The sequence below is a fragment of the Oryza sativa genome, chromosome 1, assembly GCF_034140825.1.
Source record: "Oryza sativa Japonica Group chromosome 1, ASM3414082v1".
NCBI classification, from domain to species: domain Eukaryota; kingdom Viridiplantae; phylum Streptophyta; class Magnoliopsida; order Poales; family Poaceae; genus Oryza; species Oryza sativa.
Genome location: NC_089035.1, coordinates 10,831,061 through 10,854,949, shown reverse-complemented (window position 1 = coordinate 10,854,949; position 23,889 = coordinate 10,831,061). Strand labels below are relative to the sequence as shown.

General features: G+C 41.7%; 3 protein-coding genes and 1 pseudogene across 4 annotated transcripts; 3 read left to right on the top strand and 1 right to left on the bottom strand.

Moving 5' to 3' along the window:
• Positions 1 to 2,329: 2,329 nt before the first annotated feature.
• LOC4326720 (shaggy-related protein kinase alpha) lies at positions 2,330 to 6,765 on the bottom strand. Of its 2 annotated transcripts, XM_015760516.3 has the most exons (13): positions 6,438 to 6,765; positions 5,064 to 5,252; positions 4,884 to 4,976; positions 4,647 to 4,706; positions 4,301 to 4,573; positions 4,125 to 4,199; positions 3,953 to 4,009; positions 3,695 to 3,835; positions 3,565 to 3,615; positions 3,377 to 3,472; positions 3,186 to 3,269; positions 2,996 to 3,098; positions 2,330 to 2,910 (listed from the first exon to the last, which is right to left on the bottom strand). In XM_015760516.3, exons 2-13 carry the CDS (start codon positions 5,172 to 5,174, stop codon positions 2,828 to 2,830), a joined length of 1,227 nt encoding a protein of 408 aa, XP_015616002.1. In that variant the 5' UTR covers positions 5,175 to 5,252; positions 6,438 to 6,765; the 3' UTR covers positions 2,330 to 2,827. The 2 variants fall into 2 exon arrangements, with proteins under 2 accessions (XP_015616002.1, XP_015615997.1); XM_015760511.3 differs by having other exon boundaries at positions 2,996 to 3,269.
• Positions 6,766 to 6,867: 102 nt separating this feature from the next.
• On the top strand, positions 6,868 to 10,021 carry LOC4326719 (MDIS1-interacting receptor like kinase 2). Its single transcript, XM_015776780.3, has 3 exons — positions 6,868 to 7,149; positions 8,535 to 9,200; positions 9,404 to 10,021. The coding sequence occupies exons 1-3, from the start codon at positions 6,903 to 6,905 to the stop codon at positions 9,751 to 9,753; spliced, it is 1,263 nt and encodes a 420-aa protein (XP_015632266.2). The 5' UTR covers positions 6,868 to 6,902; the 3' UTR covers positions 9,754 to 10,021.
• An 808-nt stretch (positions 10,022 to 10,829) lies between these two features.
• Positions 10,830 to 15,358, top strand: LOC4326718 (probable tRNA N6-adenosine threonylcarbamoyltransferase, mitochondrial; annotated as a pseudogene).
• A 5,918-nt stretch (positions 15,359 to 21,276) lies between these two features.
• On the top strand, positions 21,277 to 23,856 carry LOC4326717 (probable protein phosphatase 2C 2). The gene is made up of 4 exons (NM_001398290.1): positions 21,277 to 21,721; positions 22,452 to 22,622; positions 22,708 to 22,943; positions 23,039 to 23,856. The coding sequence occupies exons 1-4, from the start codon at positions 21,563 to 21,565 to the stop codon at positions 23,613 to 23,615; spliced, it is 1,143 nt and encodes a 380-aa protein (NP_001385219.1). The 5' UTR covers positions 21,277 to 21,562; the 3' UTR covers positions 23,616 to 23,856.
• The last annotated feature ends 33 nt before the right edge of the window (positions 23,857 to 23,889 follow it).

Genomic DNA, 23,889 nt, shown 5'->3' with positions numbered 1-23,889 from the left:
CGGCAGTGCACGTAGTAGTAGGGCTTTGCACCACTCAGTGTCTCAATTCTACTTCTATTTGGGGGTAGGATCGATCAAAGGTTGCACTCACTGTCTCGCTCTTTAGCTAGCCGTGGCGAGATCGAGAGAAACGGGCACGCGCGCGCGCGCGTGTCGCCGGCGTACGTGCTGCTGCTGCGCGGTGGTGGCGCCGTCGCGGTTGCTGTTCCGCTCACGTTTTCCCTGATGTAACGCGACGCATGGTCGCATCAAGCGCATGGATCGGTCAGCATACGTATCGCTTTCGGGGGGGGGGGGGGGGGGGGGGGTATGCCATGCGTGCGTTGCGAAATTCGGGCCCGAATCTTCCTCTCCCCCGTCGTCGCCGGGGTGACCACTGTTTCTACTAGTCTACTAGATTAGTACTAGTCTTTCTACTGCCACCGTTGTTTAATCCAAATCGAGCAGAAAATGGACGTGAATCTGGCGACCAGATTGGCCGATCGAGCAAGATGCGTGCGTGCGTGCGCGCATCCTTCGCGGTCAGACATTGCAGCTGCATGCGACTACTGCGAGTGCATGTGTGATATCTACTACTAGAATTAATCGTGATAAAGCCACCACTAGCTAGAGAGGAGGAGATCAAGAGAAAAGGCTAAGCTAGGTGGCGCGCGCTTTACAACTGAATTATTAACCCCGAGGGGCGGTGCTGATCACTGTACTGGAAGTACATGGTAGCATTCGTGTGCGCTGGCCAAAAGTTTGATTGCTCGGTTTTGGTTTTCATTGCGGTAATTCGTCGTGGCCACTAGATTTCTGGTGGTGCTGCCGTGGTCCATATGATCCATTTGGTTTTAACCATTTTTCTGCCCGATATTGGTGTGCATCCGCGTTTCAGTGCAGCACTCAGGGCTCACATCAGGTCGGTACGTACGTAGCTGCTAGAGATTGCACGGTAGCATAAATATATACTGTCTAGCTAGTAGATAGGTAGCAAGCCTAGCATCTATCATTGCAGCTTGATAGTGTTAGTTAGTACTAGTTTAAGACAGTCATTTTTGTTTTGCATAAACAAAAGCAGGCGTTCTGTCTTGGCAACTCGCTCGGTGCCTGGCCGACCAACCATCATATCAGTAAAATTGTTGGACATTTTGCAAAGTGAGGTTGTAGGCTCACATCAAAATTGACTAGGACTAGGTCACCAGAAAACAGGCAAAAGTCTGAAACATGAGTATCAGACTGAATAAATTGTATAGTGGAGGAGAGAAACATATGGTGCATGCTGTACATTCAGCTGTGACACTTCCACTGAAAATAGTTGAAACAAGCAGAGAAACATAAGGCTTGGCTTCCCCTGACAGATCTGAACTGAACCACCTCTTGGTTTCTCTTTTTTTTCACTACAAGACAACCAAATCTAAACTGAACCACCTCTTGGTTTCTCTCTTCTTTCTTTTATATGCACTACATGACAGCACATTCAGTTGCAAAATCAGATATCTGTTCTTGGCACACTTGGCAGTATTGGGGAGAAAAGGATTCTCTTAGTTCAGTGCAAGCAGCTCTTGATACGGAAGTGTTTAAACTAATGGAGTACTTGGTTGGTGGCAGAACAAAAGAGCATCCTTTGTTGGAAACTGGTATTGTCAAGCTGCACGCCTTGGGTGGATGGATTTCCGGAACAAAAGCAAAAGGTAGTATAGCAAATTATATAGTATATGCAATTATATCTAGAACATACTAGCTACTATTCAGAACATAAATCTAGTCATCCGTATAAAAACTTGCGCACGCAAGACGCAAGTGCATGCATGGCGTGAGTGCATGGGATCCCATTGTATTCCTCAAGAAAAACAAAAGCACAAGAAACAAACGATATGGCGTGAGTGCATGAGATGCATCCCATTACTCTTCAAACAAACCAAAAAAAAAAGGCACAAGAAACAAACGATGTAACAATGCTATAAAATGCTCCGTTCTAGCAATAACCCAGGGATTCAGCTCAGCAATTCATGATTGAAACGGTCATACAGACAGACACTGCCTCTCACCAAAAATGGGTTTTCATTCAGGAGTGATATATGCGTACCTTGATTAGTACTTTGACAAAAAACGAGACATTAATTGGAATGCTCCTTACGCCCTTATCCATCTTGTAATCAAACATTCAAGCTAACAGAAATCAGGGTAAAAAAATGGAATCATCGAGGCGCATCGGTATATAAAATATTTAATCATTTGCTTGTAATCAAGCATTCAAGCTAACAGATATCAGGTGTACAAAATCAACCTCGAAATAATGAGGTGATATGTTGATACATGCCAAACATTTCAACATTGAACAGAGTTGTTTAGGTGTTTAAAAGTGGCACACAACTATATCACATAACAATAGAATTAACTCATGTAAGTTTATCAGAGTGTTAATACAAAAGAATGATCAAATACAATCAAATAGCTTGTAACCAAACAGATGTCTCCAACTCTTCACACATAGAACTTTTTTGGCTTAGCCCTACAAACTGGAAGACTTAAATCTGATGGTCGGTGAAACCTGATAGAGGCTCTGGAATGAAATATGGCTCAAGCATACATACGTGTTCTTTCTTGCTTGATACAGCAGAGTGAATAAAGTTCTCAAGTCAAGGGCAGACCAATATACAAGCCCCAATCAATAACCACTCACTCCATGTCTTCATCTGCTTTACAGAATATGATGGTAGAAGGCATGCCCAAGCAGGGTGCACGTAGAACAAAATTAGGGCCCATTCAATAATACTGCAGGCCATGCTGTTCTACGGAACCAAGTAGACCAACGTAATACCCGATTAGTGTATGAACTGTCTGCTCATAATCCTAAGAAGGCACATTGCTTCTTAGCATGCTGTGGAACCAACTTCACAAGAAATTCCATTGATGCTCCTTTCAGCTCTGTTCAAGTTCAGTAGTTAGCAAATCAGGATATTGCTGTCAGGGTGTTTCAGTTGGTCTGGCATTGACAAAAATCTTAACTTACCACGAGGCTTGAAATTGAATAGTGGGGGAAGAGTACGGCCATTTGGTAAGCGAGCATTTGGATCTCGTAGTTCATCGAAGAATGGATGAATTAACACCTCCAACTGGTGCGAGGAGAAAAAAAGGAAGATGTAAAATGAGTACATAGAAACATTTACAAGAGATTTCCTGATATATGCATTAATACTTACTGCACTGCACCGGAGGTGTGGTGAGTACTGCAGAAGCCGAGACACAAGATCTACAGCTTCAGATGGCATTCTTTTATGAAAGATCTGGTGAAAGTATGCATAATTAGAATACACATTATAATTTATAAATAGTAAGCAGGAGACATTAACTCTGAAAATAAGAGGAACAAAATAAATGTGAAGGCTCCTACCTTGTGCCATGGGTGAGCTTTGATTTGGGGGAACTTAAACTCAGTGTAGTTCGGATTCATATGTTTGATTTCTTCCCTTGTTGGAGTACCCAGTACCTGAATGAAGTACAGTAAGTCTCCTGCATGAGCTAAAAGAAAAGGGGGAAACTACATAGAATAATATTCCACTAAACTAAATCAGATGTTACCTTGATAATTTCAACAAGTTGGTCGACGCCACTGTCACCAGGAAAAACAGGCTAACCAACAGCAAATAATTCAGAGAAGTTGCTTCAAGAAATTGGGTAATGTATGATGACAACTAGGTTGACTTCTTACCTGCCCTAGAAGTAGTTCAGCAAGAACACAGCCAGCAGACCACACATCAATAGCTGTCGTGTACTCTGTAGCCCCAAATATGAGTTCTGGGGCTCTGTAGTATCTAGAACAGATATATGAAATATTTGGTTCCCCTTTCACCTATGGACACGGCAAGGTAAATTTAAGAATTTCAGATAGCTTATAAAAGATATGTGACCTTTTTTTATGAAAACATATGTGAGTGAAGATTACTCTAATTGATACAAGGGATCATACCAGGACTTTTGCACTGCCAAAGTCACACAATTTCAACTGATGATTATGTGGATTCACCTATGACAGGAATATCTTGTCAGACCTCATTAAGCTGAAATTATCATATACGGAAAATAATGTTGCTAGTATGCACTACTCAGACAAATGATAACCAGTTAACCACAGTACATACCAATATATTCTGTGGCTTTATATCTCTGTGGCATACTCCCACACAGTTATGAATGTATGCCAAAGCCCTACAAATCTGAAAGAACAGAAATGACAATGAACAGTTTTCAGTTAAAATCATTATCAAAACTAATAGTGCATAGCTATAGTTGTGTTGTAAGGCGCCTGCAACCTTACCTGGTACATATAAAGTTTAACATAAATCAATGGCATGCGTTGGCTCATCTTATTGTAATGTCTAATAACACGATGAACAGTTTCTGGCACATATTCAAGAACCAAGTTGAGGTATAGCTCCTCCTTCGCAGTAGTCGAGCAAAAGTAATGCTTCAAGCATGCAACATTTGGGTGATCGAGAACTTGCATCGTTTGCAGCTCCCGGTTCTTGTATCTCGCATCTTGAAGAACTTTCTTTACAGCAACTCTCTCACCAGTTTCTAGACACTTAGCCTGTCAAAGATAATTTAATTAGTAATCTCTAAACAGAAAGGTAATGACAGAATGGCATATACCAATGGCCCACCTGGAAGACAACTCCAAATGAACCACGCCCAACAGCACGCTCTGCGATGTAACTAATTGTCTGCAATCCAATAAAAATCCAGTACTATAAGTTTTTAGAAATAGACAAATAATGGCACATAACGGCAATTTTTTAATAATGTGGTAGTGTTTGCCACATAAATTCTATCTATTGCAACATGAAGTACTACAGTACAAACATAGTAGTGATCACCATAGACCAATGCTATGTCAGTACCTGCTTTGGCTGCCCATTTCTTCCACCAACAGTTGTCACAATAGTGTGACCTATGTCCATACTATTGCCACTGACCACTACAGCTTCAACTTCCTGGTACATATGTCAATAAGAGTCAAAGAGGATGGTATCATCATAAGAATTGAGTAATATTGTGATTGATTTCCAGAATAAAATTACCTTATCTCTTATGCTCATCTCGCTGATATCATCTGTCAGACGATCAGTGGCTCCACTAGTACTCGTTTCCGGGAAACCTGATGAAGAATCTACTAGACCCACCGATGTCATAATAGCCAAGAAGTTTTGTACCTTCTGGTTCACTCCTATGGACCAAGATCCTTTGTTACAGAGCTACACACAATCCACCTGCAACAACAATCATTTTAGCAGGACACATAACCTAGGTACTAGTAGAAAATTGCACATTAGAAACATATATCCCTGCAAATCTACTAAATAAAAAAATGTTAATGGTTAGTCCTAACTCCTATGAATTAGAAGGGCCAAAACATAGTTGGATCTTCAGGTACCCATGATGCCAAACTGCTGAGCACTTGGTTACACCAAACAATTTGATAAGAAATAAAACAAGCTCATATTAGCTTTGTTGCGCTCAATTCGTATATCGATGACCCTATGAAACACTATATCTTCCCAAGTTTTGAGAAATGAATATCTTGACAGTTGGGTATACAGAAGTACTGCAAAGAAATATACTAAAGCTGGAGACTTTTCATCCGAATCCAGATCATCAAACTTTGGTCAAAATTAAAAGCATAACTTAACTAACAGCTACTTATTAGAACTCATACTTTTAATCGTCAATAAACCTTACATCCAAATTGGGGGCTTTTAGGCAATGCATCATATTTAGTCCTTAAAAGGAGATGGGGCCAATTTTGCTTGAGACCCTCACTTTGGAGGATCTTTTGAGGCTAGTTTTATGTAGACATGTTGTACACATGATCTTCTGTAATGAAAGTGTACCCTTTTGTACAGATGTCTACTATCTGTGTGGTTCATTGGTCTCATGCGATAGTGTATATAACACATTTTTCAGATTTGAGCATAGTACCCCCCAGACGCCCCCATCCTCACATTCGACATGTATTAACATGAAGGACTTCACCAAAGCTCGAACTTTCTAAGTTCTTAGGTTTATACACTACAAAGAAATGTGTGAGGTTCCGCCCCCACACACTAACAAGCAAAAGTACATGACACAGAACCTAAATAGCTGAATTCTCCCTGCTCAGAAATTTGAGCCGTACTGTTATAGCACATAGAGCCTCTTCGGCATTCCAATTCAAAGCAGCACAATCCGAATTATCCCTGCTCGGTAATTCGCCTCTCACCTTATAGTGTAAAGAACTCTCCTTGGTTTTTCCAATCCAAAGCAACCACACCACTCTCTTTTTTAAGGTACCAATTACCGACAAAGACACCATTCCGAACAATAACTAACCAAGCAGATGGAGATTCCAAACGAATCGCTTTTGCAAAACAAATAACTAACCAAGCAGAGATAGATAGAGAGAGAGAGAGAGATACCAACGGATCGCTTCGGCGACGGCAACGCAAACCCGGAGGAGGAGGTAGCCACGGACGCGGGAGAGCGCCGTCCAGCAGCGGGCACGCCCTGGAGGCCGGATCTGGAGCCTGGAGCCGAGCGGGCGTAGTACGTCGGCGATGCGGCGGGCTAGGGCAAGCCCGCAGCTGCGGCGAGGGAGCGGGGCAAGATCGGCGCGGGGGGAGGAGGAGGAGGAGGAGGAGGCGGGATTCGGATTCGATCTAGGCGGAGGGCGATGAGCAAAATCGCCCCCCTTCACCTCACTAACCCTAGTTCGACTCCTCTCCTCTCTCTCCCGTCTCTCCGCCCGATTCCAATCGGGAAGGGGATTCCAATCTCTGTAGCCGCCGCCGCTCATGCGCAGGCCGGGCTGGGCCGAACTGGGCCTGTATTGGGCTTCTGCATTGCTGATGGCCCCGAAACGGCCTGCGACGTGGCCCAACAAGATGGCTACACTGTCACTCACTCACTCCGCCGCTTTTCCCTTGACCCCTTCCTCTCGTCGTCGTCGGTGCGGCGCCGCCAGGGAAAATGGAGTCATCGAGGCTGCGGAGGCGGCGGCGCTGCCGCGTCCGGTGCCTCCTCGCTCCTCCCGTTGCCGCCCGTGCGCAGCAGCTGCAGCGCGTCGCATATTTCTCCAAACCCACGCAGATCTCCGCTTTTTCCCGGCGGCAACCACGCCGCGGCAAGCAGGTGAGAAGAGCTCAACTCGCTGCATGCAAGTTGCTCGATGAAATGCTTCCATGGAGCCAGCTTCTAGTTTCTCGTGTACATGTACAATTTACTTTTTTTCCGTTTTCTTTACAGGAATTCTCTGCTTCCTAGATCTCTAATCATTTACTTTGGAGTTCTTAGCAATGTTTTTGGGTATTGGATTCTATCACTTGAGAAAATGAGAACCGCCATCCCGCACACACCAAATGATGAAGAAATGGTATGCATACGTTTAGTGTGTTTGTAGCGTTGTTGACCTTTGAGTAATGTGCTGCAAGTGAGATGACCGATTCTTTGTTAGTTCCTCAAGGCAACCAACACATGATCCGTATCCTAGCTTAGATTGAAGCATACGGAACTAAGCAGAAACCCGGGCGATAGTAATAAGTTTATTGCATATTTTCTGCACATGGACTTAGGAAGGTTTCCTCAATTTTTTTAATGAACTTTGGAGGGACTTCTTCAGTTTGTTTAGCTCAATTTTAATTCCTCGGTCAGAGGAACTAAGCAGAAACCCGGGCGATAATAATAAGTTTATTGCATATTTTGTGCACATGGACTTAGGAAGGTTTCCTCAATTTTTTAATGAACTTTGGAGGGACTTCTTCTGTTTGTTTAGCTCATTTTTAATTCCTCGGTCAGAGGCTTTTAACCAAACACGCTCAAAGTCAAGAGTCCAAATATAACTATCATAGTTTCACGGCACGTTGACAGTTGACACTAGATTGCCAGCTTGCTCATCAACCAAATATCACCATACAATTTCCAGTAGGAAAACCAACTACATACTCTATAATTGTTTAACCCATCTTGTTGTACTTTAGTCTAGTTAATTGATAGTTATACATGCTAAACCCAGGACTAGTATTAGGGTGCTAGCTACGCATACAAGATCCAGAAACTGCTCACACGTTACAGGAATCAAATACCAAAGCATCCAGTGACTGTGTCGCTGTTCGTTCTTTGGTCAGAAGTCCCTTACATGCATATATCTCATTCTCTTTGGCTCTCCTCCTCGCAACCTACCACAAAACTCATCCTTCAAGTTTCCGTGTCTTCTCGATTCAGTCTCACAATCCCCAACATGTATTTGCCATGGCTCATTGTGTTACTCTTTGTCTTGGCTGCTGCAGGTGTGGATGACTTCATATATGATATACTTTGGTATATGATATACTTCATATCTTCATCATGTTGCATATGTGTTCCCTCATAATTTGTTGTGCAAATGTGTGGTTTTCTTAACAACTAAAACTGTGGGTTTGTGAAACTGTTTCTTATGAATGTGTGGTTCACTGATTGCCTTTTGCATTAGAACTTATAGTTTTCTGAAATTTATCTTACTCTGTTTGTTGTTCTTGCAGTTCTAGTTATAAGCCTGTGCAGAATATGCAGAAGAAAGAAGTACAAGATACACGACGCAGGAGATTTGCAGCAGGAAAACATGTTCTCTGTCTTAAACTTTGATGGTGGAAATGCATACGAGCAAATTATTGAAGCGACGGAGAACTTTAGTGAAAAATATTGCATTGGAGCAGGTGGTTATGTGTCTGTCTATGTAGCTAAATTATCAAATGGTAAAAATTTTGCAGTCAAGAAGATAAATGCAACAGAGAATGGCCGTTTGATAAACGAGCAAATGTTCTATCGTGAAATAGAGGCCACAATGCAAATACGCCACAAGAACATTGTAAAAGTCTTTGGCTACTGCTGTACAGCACGAGATAAGTTTATTGTCTACAAGTATATGAAAGGAGGAAACTTGTTGACAGCTCTCAAGTCCTACAGAAGTGCAAGCGAGTTGGATTGGAAGCGCAGGTTATGTATTGCTCAGGATGTTGCTCATGCCCTATCTTACTTGCATCACGACTGTTCAGATCCTATAGTCCATCGAGATGTAACAACCAAAAACATTCTGCTAGATCTGGAGTTCAGAGCTTGTTTATCAGACTTTGGGATAGCTAAAATACTGGATGCTGATGGATCAGGACACACAAGGCTCGCTGGTACAAAAGGATATCTTGCACCAGGTAAACAAAATTTATTATGTTGAACCTACTGTTTTGATTATTATTTTTCTTATCTTATGTATTTTTCTTGTTGCATGAAGCTGCATTATATTACTAAAAAATATGCTCTACGCTATACTTAATATGCATGAAGAAGTTACCACAATATTAACATAAATTAATATTTAGTACATTTTAATCTGACTGAACTCCTGATACTTCAGAGCTGGCATACACTACGAAGGTGACAGAGAAATGTGACGTTTATAGCTTCGGGGTGGTAGTTCTTGAGCTGTTGATGGGATCTCACCCTGGAGACTTTGTTTCGTCGATCTCATGCCCTAGCAAGAAAAGCACACCGATGAAGGATTTGTTGGACACCAGACTCCCGCCTCCAGCAGGTGAAGTTGCAAGCGAGATATTTGGATTGATCACGGTTGCTATACAGTGCCTTCACCCCAATCCATCAACTCGTCCGACGATGCCATCCGCAATTCATTTGTTCTCCAAGTTTTCTAGGGCGGTTGATCTTGATTATCTGCATGCTGACATCATGGAGTTCTGCCTTCTTTGAACCTTGACCTTTGTATTCATTTTCTACTTGTGGAATGTTCCCGAGGATAAAGGGAACTACACAGGTATTCTACATCTTATGCCTTTGTTGATGTGGGAAGGAAGGGAGCTAATAGGTGTGTTGTTTTACAAGAATTGCTATCATCTTTCTTTCCCCATAATTGTGGTGTTGTTTATAGTTGAATATTTGTTTTACTTTGATATTGTATATCTCATTTAATATGCAAGTTTACAAAATAATGTTTAATGATGTAACCTATGTTTAACAACGTTGTAGAATTGTTTCATAAATTTTGAAAAAAAAATCATTTTACTTCTCGGAACTATTTCACCGGAGCACTTAACCCTCTAAACTATTGTTGGGTTCATTTTACACCCTCAAGATATTGAAAGCGGTTCACTTCACTCCTCTAACGCTATCTCTCTTTTTTGTTTTTATCTATAGAAGTCATCGCACTGAAAATTTGGTAGAAAATATAGTTGCATTCACAACTTACGCCTCAACTTTTTTTATATTTTTTTCTCACTGTTTATGTACGTTGGAAGCAGTTAAAACTGATTTAAACATCAACATTTTAAAGTTCAAGCAAACAGCCATGAAAAAATTTCAAAATATTTTTGAACTTTGATAAAGGTGTCATCTATGGCTCTAATAAATTTTAGCTTAAAATATAACTTTTATAAAAGAGTAACAAAAAAAATAGAGCTGTTATTAAGGAGTAAACTGAATCATTTTTAATAGTTTAAGGGGTAAAATGAGCCCAAAAAATAGTTCAGGGTTAAGTGATCCATTGAATTAGTTCGGGGAGTACTAAAATGAACTTTTTTTCTAAAATTTTTATGGCAATTAGGAATAAATGCAAAGTATATATGGGTGTAATTGCGTAAAAAGTTGTGTAAATTCGGTCATGTCAGACAAATGTCAGCCCAAACTAGGCCCGTTTAATGCTAAGACTTGTCAGTCCGAAGGCCCAATCTAACTTGCGGGCTTGTGGCCTGTGCGAAAACTCTCGTGGTCAAATCTGAATATCCGATACTTCCGTTTCAAATGCAATCCAAGGCCGAAGCTGAGAGAGTGCAAAGCCGAGCCACGGTGGAATGGCGGCCACTCTTTTCCCCACCTTATCGCCGCCGGTCTCCTCCTCCGACGCCTCCTCGCCCCCGCCCCCTCCCCGCCGGTACGGTCTCCTACCTTCCGCTCCCTCTCCACAATGCCCTCCGCCGCCGGTTCACGGGCCACCCCCGATCACGGCAACCTCCTCATGCTCGGCATCGAGACCAGCTGCGACGACACCGCCGCCGCCGTGGTACGCGCGGCTCATCCCCCCCCCCCCCCCCTCCCTTTCCCCCATGGCAGACCGCTTGTAGCTGTGGTGGAGCCATGTCTAGGATTTGTTCTTAGTGCCTTGGCTCTCTGTTGCCTTTGTTGGTTGCAGGTTAGAGGCGATGGCGAGATCCTAAGCCAGGTGGTATCTTCCCAAGTGAGACACTATGCCCCCCACCTCCCTGTCCAGCACACTTCATTTCTGTATATTTGTCATGTTATATTCTGTGCGCTGCTGATAGTATTGCTTTGTGCTTACAACATTTGGAAGGAAGATTTACTCGTGAGGTGGGGAGGCGTCGCACCGAAGATGGCTGAGGAAGCTCATTTGCTTGCGATTGATCGGGTTTGGCTTTCAGTTTCAGAGTTTCTGTTCAGAAGTTGTGCGGATCTTGCTGTTTTTTACATTTATGTTAAAGAGTTGCTAACTTTTTGTACTTTCCTTGCAGGTTGTCCAGAAAGCACTTGATAATGCAAATGTGTCAGAAAGTGATCTTTCTGCAGTGGCTGTCACCGTAGGACCAGGACTTAGTTTATGCCTCAGAGGTATTTGATGCTTTTGTATGTTTACTCCTGATCAATAGGATTATCTGGTATTTACTGTTATGTCTTAAATGCTGGCATGGTTCTGAATTTTCAGTTTGTTACAGAATCTTGTTTGCATCTTTCAATCATTCCCCACAACCAAAACCCCGTGTTCTCTCTATTAGTTCGCTTATTTTAGGTGCAGTGCATTTTTCATCACTAACTTGTTTGCCCTTTAGATGGTGTTACTTGTTAGTAGTTCTTTATCTTGTGCAGTCACTCGCAATGTCAACCTGTAAAATAATCGACTGTTGAAATGATACATTGCATATACTACTATTTACACAGTCAGAGTGAACTTTATTGAATTTACTTTTTAACCTTGCTGAGTCTCTCTTACATTTCTTTAAAGGCTATTTAACGAACCATATAAATTGCAGTTGGTGTTCACAAAGCTCGAAAAATAGCAAAATCATTTCACCTGCCTATTGTTGGAGTTCATCATATGGAGGCACAGGCATTAGTTTCCAGGTATCGCCTTGGTTTTTATTTCTGAGTTATGAAGATGACATTCTCAACTGATGAAGCATAAGTTCCTTTACCAGTTCACCGCCAAGCAATAGTAGATTTCTTTAGCTCAAACGATGGAATGTTGTTTACTGTTCATTTGTTAGGGATTTTACGTTTTTCTCTTTATTTTTGTGGATTTAGTTCTAGAGCACGACTAGTTTCTGTTGTGAACTTTTGCACTTCCACTTTTTTCTATTGTAAATTTGTAATGTCCACTGGGTAGATATGTTGTGTTATCCACCTATCGTGACTGGTAGGTCAACATGATGTTTGCTTTCCTTCTCCTTTTGTGAACTTCCAGGTTTCGATGCGACAACACAAAGATTGCAATTTCTCTTATGCTGGTCTGAAGACTCAAGTTCGATTGGCTATTGAATCCAGAAACATGTATGGCTGTTTTAGTCCTTGTGCCATTGTCTTCATCGTACGATTAATATGCCTGCTGGTGTGTCAAATAAATAGTGTATTTGGCATGCTGTTTGCTCTCCTTGACTACAGTATTCTAGATTAACAAGCAGAGACTTGACTTTAACTCTCAATAATCTACAATACTTGTTTTTTTAATTTTACTGAAATGTTTTTATATCAATCACTAGGAAATTAACATGAAACTATTGCAGCCGTTCCTACAAGTTTAGTAAGTCTGTCTCAACCATGCAAGGTCATTGTTCTTTTTATTAATTAAAGAACACCTACATAGGCATTATATACAATAACCTGTGCTGGAAATGCTCTAGATCAAATAACAAGAACAACAAAGTGGGAACAATAATGTTAACAACTAACAAGAGGTTGCAAGTTGCTAGAAAACTGATTGTTAGAATAGGTATAGAATGTTTCTGTTTCTTTATTGGAGAAGGAACATTTTTCATTATTACATGAAACAGACATGCAATCTCATTGATTGTAACATTTGGTCTCGTAACTCTTCTGTTGTTTTTGTGCTATGGTAGATCAACAGATGATATTCCTATTTCATCTGCTACAAAAGATGACAGACAAATAAGGGCGAACATTGCTGCCTCTTTTCAGGTTTTTACATTATAGGGGATGCATTTTCATTATTCATTAAGATTTTGGTAGTTTTCTGATGTTGACCTCTGCAGTGAGTTGCTGTTTTACATTTGGAAGAAAGATGCCAACGAGCAGTTGAATGGGCCTTGAAGATGGAGCCTTCTATTAAATACTTTGTAATTCAGATATCTTGATGTTAATTAATTTTAAAATATTTACATTTTACATTAGTTCATCCAGTGTGTTATTGACTCAGTTATTAAAGGTTGTTTCAGGAGGCGTTGCATCAAACCAGTATGTCAGAACTCATTTGAATCAGATTGCTGAGAAGAATGGCCTACAGCTCGTATGCCCTCCACCAAGGCTTTGCACTGACAATGGTAAAAAGTTTATTTGCATGCCCAAAATATTCAATCATATTATTAACAAAAGTATTTAGGATTTAATGCTATTTTCCATGCCACTCATTGCATATCTTCATTTTTTATGTCACTCTACATTATTTATTTAATTTTGTGTCTTGGCCCTATGTTGTTGTTATACTGTTTATTTTCTGTCCTTTTGACTTGTTGAACTCGAGCATTTGAACTTATTTTTGACTGCTTCTTCCGTACAGAGTACAGATTCCTCCTAATTATTCTTAAGCAATTTGCACATAATTCTGGCATATGCTTTTGCAGGTGTCATGATTGCTTGGACTGGTATTGAGCATTTCATTGCAGGCAGATTTGATGATCCTCCTGCTGTTGATGAGCCTGATGATTTGCAGGTAACGTGACAAATAAATATGCTCAGTTGATAGAGTTGAACAAAACAAAGTTCACCATCAAGCACAGAAAACTTTTTTGCTTCTTATGACTTGGTAGTTTAAAAATGCATTGATACACGATCAACTCTTTGCTGCTACAATAAAAAAAAGGTCTTATTAAAAGGCAATTGGTGTGGCTACTGACAAGGAGGAAGAGTATAAAGCTAAACCGATGGCATTTCAATGAACATTGAAATGTGAGGCTTGGATAGATTATATCGTGTTCTTGATCTTAATTTGGGTAGATTTGGCATATATGTCCTTGTAGTCCCAAGTAACTGCATTTGGCACTATAGTTGAAGGTCGGTAATTCCGTTTACCTCAAGTCATCCAGAGTCTTTTTTTTTTTTCACCCTCGACTCCCAAATCTCAATACTCAAATCTCAAAAGTAGCAAATTACCTGCCAAATTTGGTTTTGTTGGCATTTTCATCTTGTGGTCTACCATATTATAAGCTTTGCCATATGGTCATCGAACAGGTGAGCTTGTGTTATGTCAAAATCGAATCCAAGCCAGTCAAACAGTCAAACCACATTTTCACCATCTTCCCCATCCCTATAGCTGCCTTTATGTTCCTCCTCATGTCTCCTTCAATTTGACACCCAGGGGGATTGATCAAATCGGCTTGGCCTGTGAGCAGAGCTAGTCAGTATTTATGATATCAGTAGCCATGTGATGGTGGCAGGTCACGAAGATCAATTTAGGAGTTATTTTTTATCCAAATGTTTCCTATAATTAATATCATAGAAGATGGAATTCGCACATCGTCAGAACTTAGAACCATGCCGTCTAATTTTCTTACATTAAATTAGAACACACTTCAGATCGACCTGCTGTGTATTTATGTTATGGAAGGAATCTTATACTTGGTAATTTTACTCTACTCCTGACGTTAATACAGTGTAAGTTCTATGTTTTATAAGACTGACTGGCTGTTATCATGCCTGATAATTGTCTTAACTGGTACAGTATGACCTGCGTCCAAGGTGGCCTCTTGGTGAGGAATATTCAGATGGAAGATGTGTTGCACGGTCAATGAAAACTGCTCGAGTCCACCCATCACTCGCATCGATGATACAGGGTTCTGTTCATTAGTAGTTTAGTGAAAATTGCAGGAGCAATACAAAGATCCTGTTGATATAGAAATTGGATTGTGTTTAGGAAGTATGCTATACTACATTGATAGTTTGTATATTTTGGTATATTCCATTCACTTTTATTTAGTTGACTCACTCTTTGAGGTATCAGTACCAGACACACAAAAGTTACTTCTGGCATTTGTATTGTTTGGACTGCTATCCTTTACATTGATAATATTAGCAAATACACTCTCCTAAACAAGTGGCGTTCACTGGAGAGAAGACACTTCCTGTTTGATTTCAGTTGAATGCTTGCATTGCTCTTTTAATATTTTTGCGTGTAGGATCCCTCCTCTTCCGTTGAAAAAGCAAAGGCAATGCCACTCATCCAACTGTTGTGAAGCTAAGAACTTGATGCATTTGCCCATTGAAGCTAGTGTTTCCATGTGCCATGTGGTTTATCAGTTTCAGTTTTAGTGATTACTGAGGCGCGGCTTGTTTCGAGTGAATAGAATAGCTCGCAATTTTTAGTCGCAGTTTAGTTGAAACCATGGGGCCTGTGTGAGCAGTACAATTTGTCTGAAACTTTGATGTTGGTTTCGGGGCTTTGGGCTTGTGCAACTGATATTAGTGCTTAATGCCTGAAAATGCAAAATGCTTTCTATACTTTAAACAGAATCCCAAAATTTGTTTTCTTTTGAGTCATCCTTATCCAGTCCTTGATCATTGGATAGGCATGGAAACCAGTGATTAGGAAAGTACGACAGTGCTTGCTTTCCCTAGCCATTTCAGTTTTCAGAAGCTCGAGGCACTATTGAAGATAGTATCTTTTTGTTTTTAGGATCAGTGCCCGATAAGAAATTAGACCAAAGTGATAATGTGTGCAGTGTTGCATCTCCTTTGGGCAGAGTTGCTTCTCCTTTATTTGCATCCAAAGCAGCTGTTTGTGATGTGCCATCAAAGAGCGCGAGCACACACATACCCATGCCGCTAAACAGTGTACGTCAAAGCTTAATGAGTTGGATATACCACCCAACAGTTATGGAGAAATCAATCATAATATCTGAATATCTGATACAGTTTTGGATATAGCATCTTCAAAGATTGTAACCTTATCTTGAAATATGTAAAAACAAAAAAGGAAATTTTTTATAAAGAAAATAAGAAAGGGATAAAACTAGCCCGGAGAGGTCGTTGTTGTGCCTTCAGCATATACTATTCGACAGAGATTTGCATCCAAGTTGCACCCTGTGAGCAATTGCCTGATAAACAACCACCGAAAGATCAATCACAATATCTGATTCTATTTGGACAGAATCTTTCTCAAGAGCTCGGAGAGTTTTTTTAAAAAAATAAAAAGATTCCTTAAAGAAATTGTAGAAATGAAACTAGAGATGTCGATGAAGTTCTTTTCAGGAGATATTTTCCCAGCAGAAAAGCAGGTATCGTTACTATTCCAAAAAAGCTAGGAAGCATTTGATTGACGGGGTCATGCCCCAATAATGCCGCCCTTAAGTGGTAGCTGTGTGCCTGTGTGTATTCGGGTCGGGGATCCCCTGGAGTTCACTCCAACCCCACCCGATGGATTTGATCAAATCTCAGTCGTCTCTTTATAACAACGGTTGAGATAAACTAACTAATTCCCACTAGTTTTTCTTCTTCATCCTAATATTTGTAACAAATCAACGAATACTATATATCTGAAGAATATACAAACTGATTTTACTTGCATAACCTATAAATTTTATGGTTCATCCACGATATAAAAATCATATTGGGCTTGTGGCTCTAATGTTTTAGCAATATTTTTGTGTGGATATGGTTTGTGCATGTTTACACGTACTTCCTCCGTTTCAGAATGTAAGTCATCCTAGTATTTTTCACATTCATATTGATGTAGATTCATTTAACATCAATATAAATGTGTGAAATTCTAGAATGACTTACATTATCAAACGGAGGGAGTACTAAATGTTTAACATAGTTTTATACATGACCATAGCTTCTTGTTTGGAGAAGAAGAGAGCGTGCAAACTTTGTTAATGTTGTTGGCACTTGGCAGAAACATACTCATTAGGAACATAAAAAGAAGAAAAGGTAAGTAATTTTCATTCAAGCATATGTGATTGAGGGAGTTAATTAATATAAGTTAGCCATAGGAAACAATTGATGGTATGAATTTGGTCAAATCCACCTGGTGAAGTTATAGCTAACTCTAGAGGATCTGAAGTTATAGCTAACTCTAGGAGATCTGGACCGTGTGTATTCATGTGTTTGATATTTTGCTGCTCAGTTGATACCCTAATTCGGATGCCAATACCTTTTCGCTATTATTATCTTTCTAGCTTGACAACAAGTGTCCCCTGCAGTCTGAAAGAGATTTCAGGAAAAGAAAGCAAACAGGAAGAGTACAAGATACAGCAGAGGATGAAGGAAAAGAAAAAGAAACGGAGTTACGTCAGCAGGGCGTACCCAAATTCAACTTGCAGGTGTGCAGGTGGATTAGTTCACTATATGGTCAATGAGACGATGACTCTCCATGGATTAGTTCGCCGCGGCGCGCTAACTAAATCTAGTCCAATAATGTGTGTGATTGTTAGGTACTAGCACCAACTGTTTGATCTTTGGGCCAATTCCCTATATGCCCATGTAATTTCACCTAATCCCTTCTACGCCCTTGAAATTTGTTTGATCTCTTATATACCCCTGAGTTTTTATTTGGATCCCTTACATACCCATTCCGTTAGTTGACCATTAGTTTGACCGTTAGTTATTGTAGAAATTACTTTATTGTCCTTGTTATATTGTTAAAAGCTAGAAATGTTTTATGTGTAAATTATTTGAGTTGTGAAAACCAATAAGGAATAAATTACTAAATATTTGTTATGAATTTTTGAAAATAAAACATTATTTCATTAAAATAAAAAAAGATTTATTGTAAAAAAAAGTTATGCATAAGATTTGAAAATTACCTTTCAACAAATATTTAGTGAAAAAAGATTCGTTGTGAAAAAACAAAGGGGATATAATTAGTTTATCACAAATTAGAAAACAAATTTAAAATTTTTAAATAAATTTCAGATCAAATTTGATGAATTTCGTATATCTTCCCAAAAATTTAAACCTAAATAACATTTAGTTTTTGCTCTTAATTTTCTGGTGAAACTAATGTATGGATTTAATCATAATTTTTAAAAAAATAAAAAATAATAAGTTTTATTTTTTAAGTTGGGCATTAAATGATTATATTGCTTGTATTTTGTATAAGTTTATTTTTCATATGAAAATTTATTGGGTAGGTACCACACATATGTATAATATGGGTAATATAGTCATTTTAAAATATTTAACGGTCAACTAATGATCAACTAACGGATATGGGTATAGAGGAGATCAAAATGAAAACTCAGGGGTATATAAGGGATAATGTCAAATTCAGGGGTATTGAAGGGATTGAGTAAATTTTCAGGGGTATATAGGGAATTTTCTCTTGATCTTTTGGGTGTGCAGTGTGCTAACATCTTGGTGATAAACTATGTGCAAAGCTCTGGTTTACCCGACTCCGTTGGCCGGGTATACGCATACAGACCGATCCGCGTGCCGGTGTCAGGGGCTCTGCCTGCGCCTACCCGCGCTGTAGGCTGTAGCGATGGCAGTCATGTCACCACGGTGCGACACGAATACACGATGCTGCCGAGTGCGAACTCGCTCTGCCTCCACCGAGAGAGCAGCGTGTGGCACACGTGTCGTGCGGCGCCCGACGAGCAAAGCTGTTGTACACGCGGAGTACGCACGCTCCTCTCGGCGCCTCGCCGAAGCGCGCGAGTTGCGGTGGTACACTTGTTCGGACGCTACGCTATCTGCTTCGGCTCATCGCGCGGTTCCGCGACACGAAGCGTAATACACGCGCGCGAGCCAAAATCGAATCAACCAACCTTCTGCAACGCCTTCTTTTCTTTTTTTTCCCGGTGAAACGCGGCCGGGCAGGCAGGCGGCCACGCACACGCACACGCACACGCACACGCACGTACACTGGCGCGCGCGGACGATGCTTTTCCCGTGTGGCGGCGGGAGAGAAACGGCGGGTGGGCGGGTGGGCGGCGTGGGTCTCCGTGGCGCCGCCCATGCAGATGATGCAGTGTAGCACGGCACGGGGAACACCGGGAAGAGGAGACCGAAGAAGAGGAGGACGGTGTGGTTCCGGCGGCGCGTGGCGTGGCGTGGCTGGGCAGTGGCCACACTGCTCTGCTTTGACTCGGGGGTCGCGGGAAGCGGAAGCTGGTGGTTTTTGCTTTCGTTGGGCGCCCCACGTACGGGGTTACTAGTACGGGAAGGCGCGGGAGAAAACGGAGAATCGCACCGGTTGACTCGACGACGACGCCGCCGCGTAGGGGGGGAAACCGAAAGATGAGGCAGGGTGGCGTGCAGGGTACGCACGCACTGAGGGGCGCCGTCCTCCTGCGCCCACTCCACGGATGACGGATGGATGGAGAGCTGCCCTGCGCCGAGGGGGAAAGGGCCCCTCTGACTTTTCGCATCGGCTCTAATTAATCCCAACACCGTTGAAAAGTTACGCACGCTAGCTACGCCTTGATCCTTTTGATTGTTTGATTGATTGCCATTTGAAAAAATGCTTCCGTGGGTGTCCGGTTGTATATAAAGAATTACTGACCATAGTTCACTTAAAGTAGAAGTGCATATCAAACTTACGGTGAATATTGGATCTGTACCCTCTACCAACTATAGCTATTAGCAGACTTGGCAAATTGATGTTAGGGGGATAGGGGCACAATTTTCTCTCCGCCGTTTTTCTTCTAGTCAATATGCCTAGTTATTTTCTGAGTATTTTCGTTAATAATCACGAGAGGCTCCCCGCAAAAAAAAATAATAATCACGAGAGGCAATCGGTCACGAATGAAACTATGAAAGCATGAGCTCAATTGTATATAGCAACAAGAAAAGGCTAAGGCTGTGTTCGGACCCAGGGTTCCCAACACCTCTCCATCGTTTTCCGCGTACACGCTTTTCAAACTGCTAAACGGTGTGTTTTTTGCAAAAAGTTTCTATACAAAAATTGCTTAAAAAAATCATATTGATTCATTTTTGAAAAAAAAATTAGCTAATTTCTAATTAATCACGCGTTAATGGACCGCTCCGTTTTCCGTGCGAAGAAGATTTGTTCCCAACCTCCCCCAGCAAACACAGCCTAAATACTCATGTGTTTATGCTAGTATTTAGGGGTGGGCATAAAAAAACCGAACCGAAATGACTGAGACCAAGAAATTCGGTCCTAAACAGTAAAAGACCGAATTTTATTCGATCAATTCGGTTAGTCTCATCGCTTAATTGAATAGATCGAATTAACAAAAAAAAATCTAAATGTAACCTATAATCCACTAAGTTCAATATGATTAAACTCTAATTTCCACAATCCTACTTCTTCTAGGCATGCAACCTAATAAGAGTCTTTACTCATACGTGCTTACTTTTTTTTATGTTGAAAATTTTCATTATTTCTTTGCATATAAAAAAATATTGTGGAATTTTAGTCAGGACCGAGACCGAATTTGTCGATCCTAATATTTTTGTGTTGAAATTCGGTCTTCACTTTTCAAAGATATCGAGACCGAAATTTTCAGTCAAACCGAATACCCACCCCTACTTGTATTTCGAAATTAACATACATCATTTTTTTAAAAAAAATATAGCCGTTATGTTAATAACTGCCAGTGTAAATCCTTTACATTCCTCAACTACTAATAACGACGAGTATAACCGTACGCTAAAAATTCCTACACCACATAACGGAAATAAACGGCATTCCTAATCGAGTTTCTTCATTAAAAAAAAGCAAAATAAAACCCCTAAAAACGGACGGTCTCCGGTCTCCACACGCGAAAGGCGTGAAACCAGTGCACGCATCACCCATCTCGTAAGCCTTAGCCAAACGAAACACACCCAACACAACACCACACAAGGTCGGCAAACCAAACCCCACACACGGCCACACCGTCGCGCGAACGCGCACGTGCCGGTAACACCGGTACACCCCCCGCGCGTCGCCACTTAGCCAAGCCGGTCGCGGCCACCTGCCGGTCACCTCCGCCCGCCACCCACCGGCTACCGCGGGTGGGGTTTGGGTGCGCGTGGCCCCCCACACGCGCCAACGCGCGTAAATAGGGGCCTCCCTCTTTTATCTCAGCCGCTTTGTTTGTTTCTTTCTTTCTTTCTCCTCTTCGGATCACGCAAGAAGAAGAACAAGTCTCCGTGTTCGTGTTCGTTGTATGTTTTCCCCGGAAAGAAGCTTTGATTGCAGCCGAGTCAAAATCTTTCGAGAGAGAGTGCTTTGCGTGTGATCGAGAGAGGTGTTGTTGGAAGCTTGGTTGGTTGGGGGAGTTCTTGGTTTGGTTTGTGGGGGGTGGTTTCCGGTTGGATTTCGCGGTTGGGGAGGACGAGCGGGTTGTTGAGCGGTTCGGGGGAGGAGGCGGTGATGGTGGCCGGGGCGGAGGTGATGCATCAGGTCGTGCCGCTGCTGGAGGCGTCGTTCCACCGCCGGTGCTCCGTGAAGGGGGTCGACGAGGTGTCGCCGCCGGTGGAGGAGATGTCGCCGGAGGCTGCCTCGGAAGCCGCCATCGAGGTGCCTGAACTGGTGAGTTCTTTTTTCTTTTTCTTAATAAGCTAATAGGGGGCTTTGGCTATCTTTTTCAGTTTGACGATTCGCTAATTCTAGAGCTGGGCAATAACTCGTGTTTCTTGATTTTTTGGTAAATAAATATTCTAATAATTGTTAGTGTTCCTGTTGTTAATTCTAGAATTTTTCTTGCTTATGAGTTGAAAAAACAGGAGTTTTTTCTTTTGCTTTTTAATCTTGGTGGAATTTTTACTTGTGATTGTGGCAAGGTGGTGAGTACTTACTCGAGTAATAAAAATTAATCCAACAAAATTGGCAGTACGGACGCAATACCGTGTCGTGGTTGGATTAGATTACGGTTATACCTTATTTGTTCAAGTATTGCGGACTTTTACTTTGAAATTGAAATTCGCACATATTGAGTCCATATTTGACCAATTCAGTATTGAAATGTTCACGTGGCTAAACTTTTTGGTTAATCTAGCCAGTTAGATATTTTCATGAAACATCCCTAAGAAAGGATGAAAACTATTTGAATGATTGGTCGGTGTGATGGTGGGAAACTCAAGACTAACTTAAAAGGTGGAAACATTTTCCACGAGATGCAGTGTAGAATTTAAAAGCTGAAAACGTTTCCCACGAAATATAGTGCAGGATGTCTCTGTTTTTAGTCGGCATACTAAAGAGGGCATGCTGTTCACCTTGGATGAGCGTCACCATAATTAACTCCTTTTTGTGCTTAATGCAGATGGTTAAGGCACCCGTGGAATCACTACAGTTTTCCCCCAACATTCGATCTGGTAGCTTTGCCGATATTGGACCTAGGCGGTACATGGAAGATGAACATATCAGAATTGATGATCTTTCTGGTCATCTTGGCTCACTGTTGATGTGCCCTGCACCTAATGCCTTCTATGGGGTATGCAAGAAACTAATAAGAGCTTCAACCGATTTTTATCATATTTTGTACTGCGAATTAGTTGATTACGCCGTTGTATTTTTAGGTCTTTGATGGCCATGGGGGTCCAGATGCAGCAGCCTACATGAAAAGGCATGCTATAAGGCTGTTCTTTGAGGATTCTGAGTTCCCACAGGCATTAGAAGAAGATGAATCATTTTATGAATCAGTTGAGAAATCTATCCACAATGCATTCTTGAGCGCAGACCTTGCTCTCGCTGACGATTTGGCTATCAGCCGATCATCAGGAACAACAGCTCTTGCTGCTTTGATATTTGGAAGGTAATGTGAACATGCAATACATATCTGTGTATGCTGCAGATCACCATGCATTATGCTTGTATGTGTGCTCATTTCTGTTTCCATCATATGTGCAGGCAGCTGTTGGTCGCGAATGCTGGGGACTGCCGCGCGGTCCTGTGTCGGAAAGGTGTAGCTGTGGAGATGTCTCGTGATCACAGGCCAACATATGATGCAGAGCATGAAAGGATTACCGAGTGTGGGGGATACATTGAGGATGGCTACCTCAATGGAGTACTATCTGTGACCAGGGCATTGGGGGATTGGGACATGAAAATGCCTCAAGGCTCGCGGTCGCCTCTCATCGCCGAGCCAGAGTTCCAGCAAACCACACTCACCGAAGACGACGAGTTCCTCATCATAGGCTGCGATGGGATATGGGACGTCATGAGCAGCCAGCACGCGGTGACCATAGTCCGCAAGGGGCTCCGACGACACGATGACCCCGAGAGGTGCGCGAGGGAGCTTGCCATGGAGGCGAAGAGGCTCCAGACCTTTGACAACCTCACGGTGATAGTCATCTGCTTTGGATCTGAGCTCGGTGGTGGTTCACCGTCTTCGGAGCAGGCGCCGATCAGGAGGGTTAGATGTTGCAAGAGCCTGTCTTCAGAGGCCCTTTGCAACCTGAAGAAATGGCTGGAACCTAATGAGTAGATGATGATGATAATGGGCAGGCTTTTTGTTTCCTGCTGTGTAAATACCTTATGACGGCTGTTCTCACACAGCCAGCAATTTTGTAGGGAGTCGTTTTTTTTTTTTTTTTTGTTGTTTGCCCCTTCATCGATGTACATATATACTTTATCGGGTTCACCCGTTCATGTATTGTTACCGTGCCCCCTCAGTGAAAATTTGCAGTACATTTGTCGACTTGTTCTTTCCAGTTTATTCTTTATTGTCATGTTCAATTGGTTATACTGCTTGATTAGAC

What these genes read in the sequence shown, in the direction of transcription:
- LOC4326720 (XM_015760511.3), bottom strand. Translation starts at nt 5,174, where the DNA reads ATGACATCGGTGGGTCTAGTAGATTCTTCATCAGGTTTCCCGGAAACG. An exon ending in TTGGCAGTGCAAAAGTCCTG is followed by an intron (nt 3,836 to 3,952) that starts GTATGATCCCTT and finishes CCGTGTCCATAG; the next exon opens with GTGAAAGGGGAACCAAATAT. An exon ending in ATTCAATTTCAAGCCTCGTG is followed by an intron (nt 2,911 to 2,995) that starts GTAAGTTAAGAT and finishes GAACTTGAACAG; the next exon opens with AGCTGAAAGGAGCATCAATG.
- LOC4326719 (XM_015776780.3), top strand. Translation starts at nt 6,903, where the DNA reads ATGGCTACACTGTCACTCACTCACTCCGCCGCTTTTCCCTTGACCCCT. An exon ending in AACCACGCCGCGGCAAGCAG is followed by an intron (nt 7,150 to 8,534) that starts GTGAGAAGAGCT and finishes TTGTTCTTGCAG; the next exon opens with TTCTAGTTATAAGCCTGTGC. An exon ending in AAAAGGATATCTTGCACCAG is followed by an intron (nt 9,201 to 9,403) that starts GTAAACAAAATT and finishes CTGATACTTCAG; the next exon opens with AGCTGGCATACACTACGAAG.
- LOC4326717 (NM_001398290.1), top strand. Translation starts at nt 21,563, where the DNA reads ATGGTGGCCGGGGCGGAGGTGATGCATCAGGTCGTGCCGCTGCTGGAG. An exon ending in CACCTAATGCCTTCTATGGG is followed by an intron (nt 22,623 to 22,707) that starts GTATGCAAGAAA and finishes TTGTATTTTTAG; the next exon opens with GTCTTTGATGGCCATGGGGG. An exon ending in GCTGCTTTGATATTTGGAAG is followed by an intron (nt 22,944 to 23,038) that starts GTAATGTGAACA and finishes TCATATGTGCAG; the next exon opens with GCAGCTGTTGGTCGCGAATG.